The sequence below is a fragment of the Hemicordylus capensis genome, chromosome 6 (genome assembly GCF_027244095.1).
Source record: "Hemicordylus capensis ecotype Gifberg chromosome 6, rHemCap1.1.pri, whole genome shotgun sequence".
In the NCBI taxonomy this organism is placed as follows: Eukaryota; Metazoa; Chordata; class Lepidosauria; order Squamata; family Cordylidae; genus Hemicordylus; species Hemicordylus capensis.
Window position 1 is genome coordinate 169,457,209 of NC_069662.1, and position 18,875 is coordinate 169,476,083.

The 18,875-nt window shown below is 48.0% G+C and overlaps 1 protein-coding gene across 5 annotated transcripts in view; it reads left to right on the forward strand.

Moving 5' to 3' along the window:
* DHX30 (DExH-box helicase 30) overlaps window positions 1-18,875 on the forward strand; it is a 54,440-nt gene that overhangs the window by 13,180 nt on the left and 22,385 nt on the right. The window contains exons 2-5 of one of the 5 annotated variants that reach the window (XM_053259784.1): window positions 2,281-2,335; window positions 13,695-13,712; window positions 14,355-14,485; window positions 18,492-18,602. In XM_053259784.1, the coding sequence (XP_053115759.1) occupies window positions 2,308-2,335; window positions 13,695-13,712; window positions 14,355-14,485; window positions 18,492-18,602 (288 nt within the window). In that variant the 5' untranslated portion in view covers window positions 2,281-2,307. Of the gene's footprint in view, window positions 1-2,280; window positions 2,336-8,585; window positions 8,800-10,120; window positions 10,130-13,694; window positions 13,713-14,354; window positions 14,486-18,491; window positions 18,603-18,875 lie in introns of those variants that run through there. The other 4 variants (XM_053259782.1, XM_053259787.1, XM_053259786.1 and 1 more) reach the window with 4 other exon arrangements.

Below are 18,875 nucleotides of genomic sequence, written 5' to 3' on the forward strand. Positions count from 1 at the left end.
ATTTGTTTACGATGCTCCTGATTTTTTTGGTTTGTTTTGTTTTCTATCCCTGGTGTCTCCAGGTAGGTGGACCAGTGGTCTGACTTGTATACAGCAGGTACTTATGTATGTGCAATGCTCACATTCCCATTAGAAACAAATTCACAAAGTGGCTAACAGTAGTTAAATCCAATACTAAACATAAAAACCACAACATAAGTTCTGGTAAGAACTAATCTGCCTACTTTCACTATCCCTAATACTGGACTAAATTTGGTCCAAATCGATTAGGCAGTTCACAAGTTAGCCCACTTGTGCCTCAAACATTCACATGTCTGCCATCTTGAATTAGGGTAGATGACATCAACACAAACTATGCCTCTGAGGTGTCCATATCACGGCACCAAATTTGGTCCAAATTCAGTGGTGGTCAACAATTTAGGCCACTTATGCCTCAAATGTTCACACATCTGCCATCTTGAATCGGGGTGGATGACATTACAAACTACACCATTGAGGCATCCCTTTGTGTCCTTAAATTTGGTTCAAATTGGTTAGGCAGTCCACAAGTCAGTCCACTTGCACCTCAAATGTTCATGTGTCTGCCATCTTGAATTGAGGTGGATGACATTATCACAAACTATGCCATTGAGGTGTCCCTAAAACTGTACCCAATTTGGTTCATATTGGTACAAGCATTGCAAAGTGGATGGGGACACACACACAGAGCCCGGTGATCTCATAAGCTTACTTTCCTTAAGGTAAGCTAAAAACCAACCACAGTCGATCAGAGAGAAAATTATTAATAGGATCTCTGTGATGGCAGTAAATGAATTAAGAGATGAGAAGAGACTTGTGCCCTTGTCACTCTCCACTGCTCTGAACTGATCCCTCATATTACTGATCACTGCAGCGCATTCCAATTGGAGGTTGCAGTGACCGATCCCTAGTCTGTGCTGACTTCTGGAATGCGCCCCCCCTCACACACACACACACACACACACACACACGTGCATACACACAGTATGCATATGTTCAACGGTTCAGTAGGACAGGTGCATGAGGAGGAAACATGACAAGAGCCAAGACCCTCTGCTCCCCTCCCTCCAAGCCTCTTCCTGGTAAGCATTGCTATATCTGTTGGGTCTCCCCCCCACCCCCACCCCCACCCCCGTTTTGCCTGAAGTTGGACCAAAAAAACAAAACTGGAAAGCAAACAAGTGCCAGAGTCTTCTTTTTTTTTTAAACTGGTCTTGAATGGAAAAGGTCATCATCATGATTGTGTACAATTGTGTTTCAAAGGTGAGGACTGTACAAGTGAGAGTGTGTGCCTTTTCCAGTTATGAGTGCTAAAATAGAGACTTTAACCTAGAAGCATCAAGTAACAGTTTTCGCCGTTAACAATAAAGCAGTTACTGTGGAATAAGTGACCTTGTGCAGTTGGGACAGGGGGAGTATACAATCATCCCTCGGCAACCACAGATTTCCCAATCACGGATTTGGGGGGGTGATTTTTGCTGGTCGGGGGTCATTTTGGGGGATTGGGGGCTCATTTTCAGGGGTCCCCATCACTCCTCCCTGATTCCTGGTGATTTGGGGGGATGTTTTTCTTTTCTTTCTTAACTGTATTTTGCAGTCATTTTGTGACTGCGATTCCCCCATAGCCCCCCGTTTGCCATTGATTTCAATGGAATTCGTCTACCACAAATAATAATAATAATTATTATTATTATTATTATTATTTATTTATTTATTTATTTTACACTTATATCCCGCTCTTCCTCCAAGGAGCCCAGAGCGGTGTACTACATACTTGAGTTTCTCCTCACAACAACCCTGTGAAGTAGGTTAGGCTGAGAGAGAAGTGACTGGCCCAGAGTCACCCAGCTAGTTTCATGGCTGAATGGGAATTTGAACTCGGGTCTCCCGGTCCTAGTCCAGCACTCTAACCACTACACCACACAACTGTGAGGTTTTCCTGGAATGGAACCCTCGCAGTTGGCGAGAGATGACTACTATGAATGAAGATTAATATGTGGGGGCGGAATGGTGTTTCGAATCCCAACAGCCCTGTGGATTTACAAGACTTCTTTAAGATTTGTAGCAGCACTTTCTGGCATAAGTGGATCAAAAAAGGTGTGGTAGAAGCCTGCCAATTTGACAGCATAGATAACTATGGGCTTTGTGTTTCTCTCAAAAATATAAATGACATAAAAAGTGCTGGTTGGAAGACGAATTAAAACTTGCATGGCTCTCCTTAATGTATCTCGCCTCCTATCTCCTCACTCTCCTGTTTTTCAGGAATTGGACCATTTCAGTCTGCCAGAGATGTTCTCCCTGAACTCATGTAGAAGAGGTAAGAAGCTGGCTGGTGACTGGAGCGGGAGGGGGCTGCAGGGAAGAGCCATGTGGTCAAGCAGCTCCAGAACTGGATGGTGGTCTCCCCCCGGCCCCGCCCCAGTTGATCCAGTTTTTCAGGAGACTTGAGCTTCTCACTGTGACTGATGGTGCGTGAAATCCTAACATGCTCCACCCATATCTGCTGCAGGGCCATATACTAAGCTTACTGATATAGGCTGGTATTTTTAATAATGTACTACCTAGAAAAAAGAAAAGAAAAGAGCAGGTGGGTTAGGAAAGACATTGTTTAGGTCCTCACTTGAGCTGGAAAATCCCATGCCCTGGTGTATTAATTGGCCTGGGACTTCATAATTATTTTTCAGAGGTTGAGTCAAGGCATGTTCCAGTGATGCACATCTGACAAAGCTGGCTGACATCCAGACTAGTGTTGCACTAGCCGAATGAGAGAAATTGCTCACACTTAAGTTTGTGGAGCTCTGCAAAGTTGTGGTTCTCTGCAGTGTTGCACAACTCCTAGTGGGAGACCTCCTCTGGGACATATATAAGCTTGTGCAGTGTGTTGTGCAAATCTCTAGCACCTTCCACTACCGCAAGAACTAGTATGAAGCATGCTGCAGGGACAGCTTTACTCTAGCACAACACTAGTCTGGATGTCAGCCGTTGTTACTGGAGCTGTATGTGGCCATAAATCTGCTCATGTTGTCAGTGTCACAAGTGCCAAGATTCACTTTGCCCGTTTTCAGTGGCTATGCTGATAGTGACCCTCCTTGTCTCTGCGAAGATCCAAGTGGAGGTCTACTGCTTCAGCTCACCGTGTTTATGTAGAACTCCTAATCTGCAGAGTACCTGGCTGTCTTTGTTTCCTCTCAAAGCTGCCTTCTTGAGTAGCTCGTTGTACCCATGTTACAGATGGGGAGGTGGAGCTCAGAGAGAGCTACTTGTCTAAGGCCACACATTAACAGGCAGTGGTAAGGCTTGAACCCATGTCCCGTGCCACTCTGGCACTCCTACTGACTTCCCAACTAGATGAAGTTTGATTTTTCTGCCTAGCTTTAAATAGCCTGCAACGTTCTCTTTTGTAGCCTTATATTCCTAGCCCTTAATTGTGCCCTTAGTTCCACCTCAGTGAGACTGCTGTCCTTGGTGCTGACACCTTTACACATGTTCTTCTGTCATATTGTCTTCTTCCCCCATTGCTTAACAAAACTCTTCATTTAGCTCCTTATTAGTTCTCCATACTAGTCACTCCAGCCATCAGTCATCTTTGTTGCCCTTTCCGAGCTCCCAGCAATTGATGCTAACGTGAGGTGCTTGAGCTGGAATAAAGGATTGCTGTTTGTGGCTGCGAGAGAGGTGGGATGGAGCAATTGCTATGACTGCTTAATGAAGTCCTATGTCACCTTTATAGCCCTGCACTGATTTTCATTTGAAGTAAAGATACACTGCACATTCTCACCATCAGGAGTAATGGACTCAAGAATTGTTTTCCTAAAAGCATTGGGCACAAGTGCCAGGTAAGCTGGCATGATGATGATGACGGCGATGGCTGAATCAGCTGCAGGATCTGAAAACTTCTAAATCCGGGCTGTGGGCAGAAAGCCAAAGCAGAGCAGGATCCTCATTCCAAGGCTAGTGGTTTGTCATGGATTCCACGGTGGAAAAGAAAGTAGCGAAGTTTCCTTCCTGGCTGCCTCCAAAGGGCCTGATCAATGCTGCTTCCTTTGAAACAAGAGTGGCCAGTAGTGGCTTCAGCCTGACCTACTGGGCTACCGGACAAAATGTGTTAGTGAAATGCTGTTAAACACTTGACATTGCTTAATAAAATGTACTATGATTTCAAATAAGGAGAATGTTGACTTTTGGCATCTGTCCTACACACTGTTGAGCAGAGTGGAAAACTTTTATTTAACATGCCGTGACAAACCACTAGCCATCCTCATGTGTAGGTTGTTGTCCATCCTTGCCCTTCTTCTTTGGTTCTTCATTACTGTTTTCCAGCTTCCTCTTTCTGGCCTGTCAGAGATGTGATTCTAGCCACTCTTTTCCCCACTGCTGCATTTACAGACCTGATTTCCTTCTCTCTAGAGTAGAAATACTGTGAACACTCTAGTGACCCACCCTTCTGACTAACTGGTGAACCCGATACTGAGCCACCCTGTAACCCAGAGCCTGGCTCTCTTTGTTCCTACTTCCTCTCCCTCATATGTCCAACTTCCCATTTTCCTGTGCTCTTTCCTATCATTTTCCAAGCCATTACTTTTCTTGTAGATCCACATAAATGTCTTGTGAGGTAGAGCTGCCATCTCTTCCCTCTCAGCAATCTCCTCTTTTTGGCAGCTCTAATAATATATTTCACTCCTGCAGCAATAGCCCTTCCTCCACAAGTTAGGAAAAACATGTGTCTTTTCCCCCTAAGAGCGTATATTGCACTAAAGTATCTGGTTCATGGGCAGCCTTTGTGACAATTTCAGATAAGCAAAAAAGTGACCTCCTCCCCCTACCTTCTTGTTGGTTAATCAATAGCAGCGAGACAATAAAAGCCCACAAGGCCAATATGGTATGCAGTCCAGAATTTCAAACACAGAAACATCCCTATTCCGTTTCTACTGCACATCTCTTCCACCAATCACGATGGTAAAGCCAGACGACATTCTTAGCAACTGTAGAAGGAAAGCAGCAGTTGCTGTATCGTGCTAATCACATTATGAGCAGCATTAACGAGTTTTTCTACCCCACTTCCGACCATGCTCAGTGGTGGTGTAACAGCCTTCCCTTCTGGCTGTTGTCTGTCTTATATGGCTGGCTGGTTGGTAGCTGGGCTGATGTTGAGCCCTACTCCTGCTGGTCCTTTGAGGTCAGATTTTTGGTGCTTTTCCCTTCTGTTGGGAGTGTCTCATTGTGAACATACATTTGCGGGAGAGACAGTTTCTTATGTCCACAGCTACCATGGAGAGCAATGGGTGCAGCTGTGTTTCCAGCCATCTGGTCTACTCAGGCTTGTCTTCCAGAGGGTAGTTTGGCTGCAGATAGCCCCATATATGGGAGTGGCACCACAAACTCTGCTCCCCTTTCCATGGTGCTTGTTGCCTTGCAACTAATCTCCATTCCCAGGCAGATCATCTGCTTGTTCCCTGACTGTGTTTCTGCAAGGAAGAGGGGAGTGTTTGGGCCAGCACTGCCTGTGATGGTATGTTTGGTGTCCTGTTGTATAACTGCCTGTGGCTCTAAATCTATTCCCATGCCTGTGGCAGGACCTAAATCTATTCCCATGCCTGTGGCATGCCTGTGTGCTCTAAATCTATTCCCATGCCTGTGGCCTGAGGCATGCATGCGCGCGCACAGAGGCGTAACTATAGGGGGGGCAGGGGGGGCACGTGCCCCGGGCACCATCTTTTCTGGTCATGTGGGGGGCGCCGCCAGGACAATTTTTTTTTTATTTTATTTTTTTGTTAATACAAATGTTTCCTGCTCAGTGCAGCAGCGCTGCAGCAGTCAAAGGAGCGCGTCGGCGCCCCCTCCCCCACGAACGGTCCCTTCCGTGCCGCCCGTGCCCCCCCATTGCTTTGCTGGAGCCTGGCGGCCAGTCAGTGGCCTGGCTTGGCAGCAGCGGCGGGCGCTTGTGAGGAAAAACCTAAGTATAATGTAGTATGTTGGGGGGGGGGCGCGGGGGGGCGCCATTTCAGTGCTTGCCCCGGGCGCCGTTTTCCCTAGTTATGCCTCTGCGCGCGCATGCCTCCATGGACCTCTTCTAAGACTCTGGTTACTTACCTTGGAGTTTGTTTGTGGGTTGTTTTTTTGTTTTGTTTTGTTTCCGCTGTCACAACCACCTGGTGGATGGGGAGCAGCAGCTGTTAACTCTGGTATAGACTGCTACGCATGCCAGTCTGAGACTGAATGGACCTCTCATGCAAAGCTATAAAAATGAATGATTAAAGCTGCAAATGGCTGTCATAGTGACAGAGAGTGTGGGGGAACAGAGGGCAGCTGCCCCCTCTGTTACTCATCTGTGTGTTTAGGAGAGAGGAGTCTTGTCCTTGCACCCCGGTTTTACGGTCAGAAGCCAGGGACAGGGTCTCTGTAGGGCAGGGGTTCCGAACCTGGGGTCCCCAGATGTTGCTAGTCTACAACTCCCATCATCCCCATGGGAATTGCAGTCCAAATTGCAGTTTTGGATAGCTTCATGGAGGAGAAGTCTATCAATGGCTACTAGTCGGAGGGCTATAGGCCACCTCCAGCCTCAAAGGAAGGATGCCTCTGAGTACCAGTTGCAGGGGAGGAACAGCAGGAGAGAGGCCATGCCCTGCATCTGGTGGGCCACTGTGTGAAACAGGATGCTGGACTAGATGGGCCGTGGTCCTGATCCAGCAGGGCTGTTCTTATGTTCTTATCTGGGGACCCAGAATTGGGACCCAGCTTGCTGTAGAAAACTGAAAGTGCACAGTTCTTCCTCCTTTTCTGTGAGCATATTGTTGGGCCCTGGATGCGAGCCCTTCCCTTTCTGCTTGGTACCTTTCAATAGCGCCAGTTTCTTCCCCACCCATTAGTATCATGTACTCCAGTTTGGCTCATATTGACAGAGTTCGCTCAGCTGGTTCTGCCTTTTATGTTGAAATAACATTGCAGTCCTGAGTAGGGGTATGCATGAACTTGGTTAGGTGCTCCTTTTTTGGAGCGCCAAACCGGTTTGTATGTCTGGCATTCGAGCCAGTTTGGAGGCGGGGGAGAGGGGCTTACCTGCCCCGCTGCTTTTCCCTGCCGGTGCATGTCAGCCATTTCCGGTATGACAGTGACTGGGGCTGCAGGGTGGTACACTGCAGCCCCGCAGCAATGGTTTTGGGGACAGTGCTGGCAGGGAGGAAGCGGCAGGGCAGGTAAGGGCACCCTCCCTGCCCCTTAAAGCCCCCCCTCCCGGGAGTGCATGAACCAGTTCATGCACATCCCTAGCCCTGAGGCCGGCACCCTGATGTGTTGTCCTGCTGCAGCTTTTCTGCCTGTGGCTGTCACATCACGGACTGTGGTGTGGCTTGCACCAGTGCAAGTATGTGGTCATGATCCTGTTCCCCAGCCTGTGCATGTCATCTGTGGGCATACTCGTATCCTTCACTCTGTGCACAGGCTTTCCATCCTGGGTGGAACTCATGAGCCATATCTTTTGCATTTTTACAGCTACACCAGTGAAGTCCTTTTATGTAGATGCAGTTGAACAACATTAGCCACCTTGACAGAATGGAACTGCCAGTCTATACGAGACAGCCAAGCCTCTGTATCTGCATATTAATTATCCACCCCTGGGTATTGCCAGAATTGCCATGTGTTGCTAGAACTTTTGTTTCAACCAACTTCTTAGTGGCTTTTTGTGTTGGGTCTTCCTTTCAGATGTTGGCAAGTCCAGCTGGGTGATGTTCTGCTAATGTCTTCAAGCCTCACAGTTGTGTATGTGTCTTTCCCATAAACAGCTAGTTCTTTAAAATCAGCTAATATCTTGTGTGTGTTCCAGTCCAACGAATTGCTGCCTTCAGAAAAAAACATTCTGCATGAGCCACAGTTGCTGCCACCCTATCTTAGCAAAGTAGCAGCATTTTCAGTCTGCACAAGCTGTCTTGCAGGCACACCATTGAGGGTCACTATGAGGTGTAGCCCACTGATCAGCTGAAAAAACAGGCAGAGTTGGGACTTGAGGGAGGCCAGATGCTCATGGAACCAGGGACGACCTTGATTGGATGCACAGGATCAAGAACAAAGGCTGCCTGCAGTTCTTGTGCCTGTGATGGCCTGCCTTTTGCTTCCTGGGGCAGTTGTGATTTGCACTGTTTTGTGAAACACAGCCTTCAGACTTTTCAGGACCCTCTAGAGTACTGCACAGGCGTAAGAAATTGTGTCTGTATTCCAACAACACGATGCTTTTCTTTTTTCTTTTAACACATCCTCCTAACCTTGGAATTAGCAGCAGTCAGACTTTATAGCATGGGGATGGCAGCCCGAATCAATCCTTTTTGGAGAGGGGAAGGCTGTAGGCAAAGTTGGGGCTTGTCCCCTGCCCGTAACCGAGACGGGAGGCGGCGCCTTCCTCCGCCCGGGGAGGCTGAAGTCCACCCCTCCTCCCCCCGGGAGAGTCTCGCTGGGTGGAGGCTCTTGGTGGCCCGCGATGCCCTTTCCGCCGCGGCTTGCTGCAAGCACTACTCTGGCAGGGGCCCGCTAGGGGGCGCTCCGGAAGCTGAGCGCTCGCGACGCTCCTCGCGGCTTGTCTGCTCCGCGCAGCCGCGCGTGCTCCTTCCAAGATGGCGGCCCCCAGCCGGCTCCTGCAGACGTTGTGGAACGGCGCTGCGTGGCCGCTGCTGCTGCGCCCGAGAGAGCCCAGGCCTGCGCTGAGCGGCGCGTGGCGGAGGGGCCTGTGCGAGCGCGCGGCCGGGGCGGAGGAGCCGGAAGAAGACGAGGGCGACGGCGCGATGGGCAGGCAGGGTGAGCGGGGCGAGCTGAGGGTGGCTGGGAAGAAGGCCGCTGCCGCCGCCGCCTCCGGTGTCAGGGAGCGGCGCGGCGGGAGAAGGCCCCGGCCCCTCCTGACCTCGCCGCGAGGCGCCTGCTCTCCTTCATGGCAGCCGGCCCGGCGCCCAGGCGCTCCCCCTGTGCCTCCCCTCCCGGCACCCTGGGGGGCAGCCGGCCGTTGAGGGCCCCCTGCGCCAGAGCGGCTCGTGGCTGCGGGCAGCCGCGGGAGGGAGGGAGGGAGAGTGACGAGCTCGCTGGCAGCCTCCCGCCGCCCGGCTTCTCCAAAGACAAGAGAGCTTTGGAGGAGGCGGCGGCGGCGGCTTCCGTTTATTTGGCTGCGAGAGAGAACAAAGGGATCCGCCGGCCTGCAACGCGGTCTGGGCCCAGCAAGCTCCAGGCCCGAGGCGACAAAACCAGCGCGAAGGCTGCGCCGCATGCATGTTGTGGCAGGACGGTGGCGGTCCCTTTTCCAGTGGCCGCGCCCGGGAATGGTTCGCAGTTATGGAAGCGACCTTTCCCACAGCACCCCCATTAGCAGGCGTCTTCTGCCATGTACTAAATACATTGCTTGATGAAGTGCCGTCAAGTCGGTGTGGACTCTTAGCGACCACAGAGAGGGAGTCTCGCCAGGGTGGGGTCTGATGCCTGCTGAGCCTCTGAATGTGAGAAAGTTGCTGCCTCCGTCTCGTGAAGGGCACTTATCTAATGGGAGGAGGAACTGACTTCCTTTGCATGCATCGGCTTCGCTTGGGCCTCTGGTTCCGCCCACAAACTATTTTATGATTTTCTACTCTGGGGTGGGGTGTGCTTCCCCCTCCTGCCTTCATTTTGGTGTTTGTGGTTTGAAGTGCAGAGGGGTTTCATTTTTAAAAGAACACTTCCTTGGTACCTAGGATTAGCCATGTTAGTTAACTGGAATATTACTTTGCATTGTGATAATGTATTTAAACAGTATTTCAGTAAAACACCTGGGATGAGATCAAAGGTGGGCATGTCCCATCCCCTCAAAATATTGTGGATTTTCAGCCTTCCCCCAATTAACATTTGAATTGTTTCATTAACAGTTTTGCATAAAACTACATTGGTTTTTGTTTTCTAAGGAAAAGAGTTGCACTTCTTCCTTTTTTGTAGCACTCTTGTGCTCAAATATGCCTGCAGGGAGTTGAGTTTCTTTCAGAGGAGGACAAACTCCAGGAATTGAAACTGAGAGAAAATGCTATATGGAAGGAACTGCTTTATCCTGACTAGAACCAAGTGGCTGCTCTGTGGTGGTGCTGGGTACTCAAGGTCTTTTCAGGTTGCTTCTGTAAGCTTCCTGCTCAAGATTTACTCTTCTGGCGTGGTGAAGACCCAGAGGCTAAGCACATTAATGAAGGGCAGAGTTTTTTGCACTGCCTCTGAGCCAAGTGAGAGTCAGTTGAAACATTCCTATGACACTGACAGCTGGGCCAAGTGCTCCCTTTTGGCAAGCAGCCTTCCAAGAGACCAGGCTCCCAAAGAAAGGGTTAGTGAGCTAGTCATTGGAAAAGTTCTGCTGATCTGAGGAAAATTGATACCAGAGGCTAGCAATTTCTTGGTTTCAGTGCAGTATGCTCCAGATATTTAAGACCCATCTTTTTAGCCTGGCTTTTAATGTCTTTTAGTTGTAGTTGTAATTTTAATCTGCCTTTAATTGGGTTTTTATTTTAATTGTTACGTATTTTTAGCCTACTTTCCAGTAGGCTTATGAGATCACCCAGTATTCTTTGTGTGTCCCCCACAGGGTGGATTTGATTTAAATCAAACTGATTTAAATCATGATTTAAATCACGATTTAAATCACTAGCAGGGTGGATAAAAATCAAAAAAATCCAATTTAAATCAAAAAAATCCAATTTTTTTGATTTAAATCGGATTTTTTTGATTTTTATCCACCCTGCTAGTGATTTAAATCGTGATTTAAATCAGTTTGATTTAAATCAAATCCACCCTGGTCCCCCACTATCAACTTCACAACACCTGGACCAATACGAACCAAATTGGGTACAGTTGTAGGGACACCTCAATGGTGTAGTTTAATTAGGTCATCCACCCTGATTCAAGATGGCAGACACTTAAATATTTGAGGCTCAAGTGGGCTAACTTGTGGACTGTCTAACTGATTTGAACCAAATTAGGTGTTTGTAGTGAGTGACACATAGACACACCTCAGTGGTGTTGTTTGTGATGATGTCATCCACCCCAATTCAAGATGGCGGACGCATAAACTTTTGAGGTGCAAGTGGGTTAACTTGTGAACTGCCTAATCAATCTGAACCAAATTTGCTACAGCTGTCAGGACACATTGGGACACCTGAGTGGTGTAGTTAGTAATGATGTCATCTGCTCCGATCCAAGATGGCAGGTGCATGAACCTTTGAGGCACAAGAAATCTAACTTGTGGGCCACCTAGCTGATTTGGACCAAATTTAGTCCAGTTGTAGAGATAGTGAAAGGAAAGTAGGCAGATTAATTCTTACTAGAACAACTTGTTGATTTTAGTGTAAACTGCCCTGAGCCACTTTAGGGAGAGCGGTATATAAATTGAATGAATGAGTAAATAAGTAAATAAAAATAAGTAGTCTGGTTTTAGCTGGTCTTCGTCAGCCCCAGTCCTGTTCCGAAACGAGAATCTGGAAGACTGAAAGTCATTGTTAAGAAAAAATAGTGAGGAACAGCACTAAGTGCTCAAAGCACTTCACATACATTAGTTCAACTGTCCTTGCAACAGCCCTGTAAGGTAGGCCTTTGTTCACAACTCAGGCAGAGAGTGTGTGGTGTGGCTAAGTGAGTTTGAACCAAGGATTTCAGCTTGTGCTCTTAACCTCTGTGCTACACCAGCTTATAGTATGGTCAGCTAATCTTATTCAGAAATCAAGCCATCTGTAAAGTCTTATGGTGAAGCAATCTCTAGTTGTTATTAAAAGAAAGTCATTGCTACCTTGGCTGCTTCAAATAGTCATTGAAGTGTTAGCTGAGTTTTGATATTTTCCATGTTGTTCCCCAAAAACTGGTGATGCTGCAGTTAAAAATCAGCTTAGATGTTTTAAAGGTTGCATTGTCAAATGAGCAGTTTCTACCACATAAGCAGAGGAGAGTGTCTAGATTTTGAAACTACAACTTATTTTCCTTCCCCAACCTCCAGTTTGACTGAGCTAAAACTAAAATATTCATACGTGAGCATAGCTAGAATACCACTTGATTGTGACAGAACGTTTGTTAGTATGACAGTGTCCGATATTTAAATGTAAGTAACACTGCTAATATTCTGTCCATTGACCTTAGTTTCATAGTCTGTTCTATCCCATTCTGTGTGAAACATTGTCTAAGTAAAAATAATAGTTCACATTTCAATACAACTGGAGTTTAATGTTATCTGATAAGACAAGCTGTGGTAAATTCCATTCTCCACTCACCGGCATGGATATACATAGTCCCCACCTGCAGCTCTTTGGAGTCTTCATTGAATGCCAGTTAGTTGTGCCTTTATCCACCCTGTTCCACGAACACTTACAAAGATGACTACAATGAATATTTATGTGCTGCTTTTCAACAGAAGTTCCCAAAGTGGTTTACACAGATATAAACAAATAAATAAAATGGCTCCCTGTCCCCAAAGAGCTCACAGTCGAAAAAGGATGCTGTGCTGGGGTGGATAGGGCCAGTTGCTCTCCCCCTGCTCAAGAGAATCACCACTTTAAAAAGGTGCCTCTTTGCTCATTTAGCAGGGGAATTTAGGGTGATCAACGAATAGTCAAAAGGTGGTTGTTTCCACCTTTCCAATCCACAGGTGAAGTGAGTGTGGGAATCAGTGAGGCATGCTTTCTCTGCTGAGAAAGCTGTAATCAAATGTATGTGAGCCTCCCAACCCTATTATTTATTTCTTTAAAATATTTATACCCTGCCCCTCCAGTGCAATACTGCTTGGGGCGGCTTACAACAATAAGATAGACACAGATACAAGTAATACAATTAATTTTTTTTAAAAAGTCAGATTAAAAACAATTATTAGATTCAAATTAAAACTGAAAATTATAAGAAGCTAAAGAACCTACCAGATATAACAAAATAATAATGATATTAAAAAGCCTCCTTTAAAAGGTGTGTTTTAAGATTTTTTTTAAACATCTTAAAATGTTTTATTATTTATTATTATTATTATTATTAACATCAAGTTGTTGTTGTTATGTATTTATTTATTTATTTATTTATTAAAAACACTGAGGGAGGGAGCATGGCGAAGCTCTTCGGGGAGGGCGTTCCAAAGCCAAGGGGCCACAATCTATGCTTGGATGAACTGCTGAAGTCCTCCTCTGAGTGCCTCAGCCTTCCAGTGTTAATTAGGCCAGTGACCCGTGAGCAGCAGGACCCTCTTGCTGCTGGCCCCCATCTCCAGTTGCAAATGCAAACTGCATTTGCAACTTTACTTGCTTGAAGCCTAGCCCAGAATACTTGTTCTGCTATTGGCTTTCAAGTGATGGATAAAGACTTCTTTATTTCAAAAAGTCTTTTATTGATCAGAGTGTTCTGTATGGCTTAGTTTACTGTTTTTATTGTTTAAACTGTAACTGATAATATTTAAATCTTGATTTTTGTTGGAACTGCCTTGAAGCCCAGTGTAGACCGAAATGCAAATTAATGAAATGAAATGTGACATCCTGGCTGAATAAATAATTGGAGTGTCTTGCCTCTCTATGGTCAGCTGTCCAGGGCTGGGAGTTGCTGGTTTGCAGGAGTGATGGGGTTGGCATTGTGATTATTCCATGGGCACATTCATCTGTTCAACTCCAGCTGTTTTCTCAGAAGTATATACCTTTTTATTCTGGATCTTTTCCTCCTTGCTTTCCTCTTAGATAGGACAATGCAAGTAGGTGAGTCACTTTCTTTTTCCTTTTTCAGTAGTTCACAACTCTAGGTGTTAACAGTGGTGTATGAATGTATCCGTGAATGGATCTCCCTAACGGAGAGAGGGCTTCTGTTGATCTCTTGGTGTGAGAAAACTTTGGGATGTGTTTGAATTCTCAGCTCATACATTTCAGCCATCTCAACGTATTTGGAAGGTGGATGGAGCAAGTGGAGCTGAAACGGAGGCGCTCCATCGCCACACCTTGGAAACTGTGCCCTTGTGCAACTGGGGGTTGTGTTAATTGGCTTCCATGGGTGGTTAGCCGTGGGGGGGTTTGCCCTACTGCAGGGATTCTTAAACTTAGGTCTCCAAATGCTGTTAGACGACAACTCCCATCACTGAGCTATTGTGGCTGGAGATGACGGACATTGTAATGCAACTGCATTTGGGGACCCAGGTTTGAGAATCCCTGCAATAGGGTAATATCTGTTTCCCGAGGACTAGAACTGTGGGAAATGGAACCCAAGGAGGAGGCACTTAAGTGGTGAGTGCTGCAAACAAGAGATGGATGGGGCTGTTCTCCCTTGGATGCTGGAAGATGCGTTGCGGGCAGTGAAATGTCCCAGAAATTTGCAGAATTTACTGTCCCTCGGCTTTTTCTTTTCAGATTCAAGAGATTTGTTGAAGGAATTTCCCCAGCCTAAAAACTTGCTCAACAGTGTGATCGGAAGAGCCCTCGGTATCTCCCATGCAAGAGACAAGCTGGTGTATATCCATACCAGTGGGCCACGGAAAAAGGTAACCTCCTGTGCTGAAAGGCCTGTGAAGAGTGAATTGAGATGTTCTCCATCATAAACTGTACAGGTTAAAGAAGTTGCCTGAGTTCCTCCCTCTCTCAGAAGTATTGTTCCTTCCCATTTGTGAGCAGAACAGTACTCAGAAGTATTGTTCCTTCCCAGTTGCTCACCTTTGCACCTGAAAACAGGCATTTGCAGGAGCACTTACTCTAGTTGGTTTATTCTTAGGTCAGCTACATGCCACTTGCTGACCCACAGCACCCGGGCCCCTCTCTGGAACTCTTCGTTGGCCTTCCAGTAGCAATGCAAACATTCCAGAGGGAAAACCAAGAGACCAAAGTGACTGCATGCCATGAGTCGAAAAGGGTGGTGTGGAGCCGCAAGGACAGATCAGCTCTGCCCACTACTCTGCCCTCTTTCCCACAAGCAGTACAAGGCCAGTCCTGGGTCCTGGCATTATGTTAAGTCTTCTTTCTAGAATGTTCTGTGGCGATGTAGTAGCACAGCTGGGCCAGGGAGGGCAGCAAGAGCATCTTGGAGCTATGTGGGTTCCCTGCCACCTTCTTTAACTTTTTTCTCAGCAGGCTGCCTCTCCCACTATCACCTGTACGTCAGCTTTACCTTGGGGAGGGATAGGGAGGAGAGCTGGCCTTGTAGCAAGCATGACTTGTCCCCTTAGCTAAGCAGGGTCTGCCCTGGTTGTATCTGAATGGGAGACTTGATGTGTGAGCCCTGCAAGATATTCCCCTCAGGGGATGGAGCCGCTCTGGGAAGAGCAGAAGGTTCCAAGTTCCCTCCCTGGCAGCATCTCCAAGATAGGGCTGAGAGAGATTCCTGCCTGCCACCTTGGAGAAACCGTTGCCAGTCTGTGTAGACAATACTGAGCTAGATGGACCAAGGGTCTGACTCAGTATATGGCAGCTTCCTATGTTCTTATGTCTTTAAGAACAATCTACGTGTTATGTGCTTTAATCTAGCACCTCATATCGCTACAGCCATCATAAGTGTTCTATAATGGTGTCTGTACACAATCCCTGGGCTTTATGATCGCATTGTCTAATATAAATGTAACAATACATTGTGCATCTGTTCCTGTTGAATTGTTGGGCATCGTGAATATTGACCATGAATGAATTAGGGATGTGCACGAACTGGTTTGTGCACTCCGGAGAGGCGGGGAGGAGCCTTTGAGGCGGTGGGGGGAGGGTGCCCTTAGGGGTGTGTCCGAACCGGTCCGGCGGCCATTCTAAAGAATGGCCGAACTGCCGGACCGGTTCGGCCCTGGCTGGTTCGGGTCCGGGTGGGGGGGGTATTGCTTTAAGGGCGGGGAGGGCTTACTTACCCCTCCCGCCTGTTTGCCCCCTCCAGTGCCCGTATTCAACAGAATAACGGGGCGCTGGAAACCAGCCGCCCCCACCGCCGCCGCCCCCCCCCCCCACCGCGGGCAGATTTGGCCAAAAACTCAAGGTACAAATGCCGCCGTCGCCCGCCAGCCCTCCCTCCCTCCCAGCTGCCCGCCCGAGTCCTCACCCGATCTCTTTGAAAAAAACGAGAGGAGCTAGTGAACAAAGCTCCTCTCGTTAGGGAGTCCTGTAGCATACTGAAGAAGCTTTGCGCGCGCGCCGCAAAGCACGCCGACCGCCGGAGGCCCGGTCTACCCGCCGGGAAAAGGTAGGGTAGACCGGCGGGTAGGGTAGAAAAGGCGGGTAGACCGGGCCTCCGGCGGTCGGTGTGCTTTGTGGCGCGCGCATGCGCGCGCAAAGCTTCTTCAGTATGCTACAGGACTCCCTAACGAGAGGAGCTTTGTTCGCTAGCTCCTCTCGTTTTTTTCAAAGAGATCGGGTGAGGACGCGGGCGGGCGGGCGGGCAGCTGGGAGGGAGGGAGGGCTGGCGGGCGACGGCGGCGGCATTTGTACCTTGAGTTTTTGGCCAAATCTGCCCGCGGCGGGGGGGGGGGCGGCTGGCTTCCAGCGCCCCGTTATTCTGTTGAATACGGGCGCTGGAGGGGACAAAGAGGCGGGAGGGGTAAGTAAGCCCTCCCCGCCCTTAAAGTAAGGCCCCCCTTCGGTGCCGGTCCAGACTGCTCCGGACCGTGCACATCCCTAGGTGCCCTTACATGCCCCGCTGCTTTCCCCCCGCTGGTGCTCTCCCCAAAACCATTGGTGCGAGGCTGCAGCATATCTCCTTGCAGCCCTGGTCAGCGTCGTACCAGAAGTGGCTGATGCCACTTGGGGAGAGCACCGGTGGTGGGGAAGTGGCGGGGCAGGTAAGGGAACCCTCCCTGCCCCTTAAAGGCGCCCCCGCCTCCGAACTAGCTTGAACACCGGACTTTTGAACCAATTCAATGCTCCACAAAAGGAGCGCTGAACCAGATGGTGCACATCCCTAGAAGGAATATTGATCATGAATATTGACATGCAGCCTCTAGGAATGAAAAAATCTGTTTTGCTGATGTTTGTGGACAAAGGAAACAGAGGCAGAGTAGCTAACGGAAATGGGCAGAGACCTTGGTGGAACCTTCAGTGAAGGCGATCTGTGGCCAGAGAGTGGCATTCTGTTCTTGATCTTTGGCTTATAGGGGAGTGGCTCTTCTCTCTTTCCATTTCTTCACCTGTGAAATGGACCTAAGAAGAAGCTCCATGTGATGCTTGATGAGGATGGGAATAAACTTAGCCACCCCATAACAAATTGTTCTTTGGGCAGCTCACAGCACAATATTAAAACATCCAATAAAACACATCAAATCACAACACACACAAAATAATAATACAGTACCAAACAATTTGGAAACCTGTTTTTTAAAAATCAAGTTTTAAAAGCCTGAGTGAACAGAAACAAGGTCTTGGCATCTAAAATAACTAAGTGATGGTGCCCGATGAAACTCACTGGGGAGGCTGTTCCATAAATGGAGAGTGACCACTGAAAATGCCCTCCCCCTGGTATCTACCTGCGTTGTGCAGGGGCACTCAGAGAAGGGCCTCAGATCTTAAGGTCTGAGTCGGGATGTATGAGACAAGGTGCTCTCTCAGGTAACCTGGTCCCAAGCCATTTAGGGCTTTAAAGGTTAAAACCAGCACTTTGAATTGGGCCAAGAAATTGACTGGGAGCCAGTGCAACTAACAAAACACTGGTGTGATATGATCAAACTGCCCAGTCCCAATTAATAATCTTGCAGCCTTATTACTGCAGTTTCCAAACCGTTTCAAAGGCAGCCCTATGTACAACGCATTGCAGTAATCTATGCAAGAGGTTACCAGAGCATGAGTAACTGGGGCCAAGCTCTCTCTATCCAGGTACAGTTGCATTTGGCGTATCAGCCCAAGCTGATAAAGGCTGCTCCAAGCCACAGAGGTCGCTTGAGCCTCTAGCTACAGTGCTGGATCGATGAGCAACCCCAGACTGTGTACCTGGTCCTTCAGGGGGAGTGCCACTCCATCTAGAACAGGCTGAACGTCATTCACCCAGGCAGAGGAACCACCAACCAACAGTAGTTCTCCCTTGTCTGGACTGAGTCTCGACTTGTTCATCCTCAACTAGTCTGTTACCTCATCCAAGCACTGATTCAGGACAGTCATCGCCTCACCTGCGTCTGATGAAAAAGATATACAATCTAGTGTCATCTGCATACAGATGACTCCTCAGGCCATATTTCCAGACTAGGTTTCTTTAGGAGTGGTCCAGTACTGTAAGAGCTTTCTTCAATAAACCTGGGACCACACCCTCTCTCAGTGAGGCATTTAGAACCTGCTGGCCCAGCTGAAAATTCCTTCTTTAATAGATTTAATAAGCCATAAAGAGCAAGGGTCAGGCATGCACGTGGTCAGCTGAATTTGACTCAACACCTTGTCCATATCCTGGGGGACCAATAATTGAAACCCTTCCAGCTACACTGGGACCAGGTGGTGCTCTGGAGACCTCTCCCAAGAGCCTTCTCCTTCCTGTACTCTGCTAAAAGGGAAAGTGCCCGCTGCCTGCCTTAACGTCCTGCTCTTCTCTTTCCGTTGCAGAAAGTCACCCTGCTCATCAAGTGGCCAAAGAACGTGGAAGTGGAAGGTTATGGGACCAAAAAGATTGATGCTGAGCGACAGGCTGCAGCGGCTGCTTGCCAGCTCTTCAAGGTGATCTTGGCTTCTCTTCCCTGTGGATGAGCAGCCTCAGATGCTCTGCCAGGCCTTGGTGGACTTTTAGGATGCCGAAGCCCATTTGTGCATTTGAAATGGGAACCACTGTTAACACTTGTGGCCCCGGCAGCCAGCATTCTTGAACTGGAAGCTGCATCTTCCCAGAGGTTTTATTTATTTATTTTATTGTTCCGTTCATATATTGCCTTGCATCAAACTCATCCCAAGGTATGAAAATACTAAAATCAATTAAGGCCATTACAAAAACCA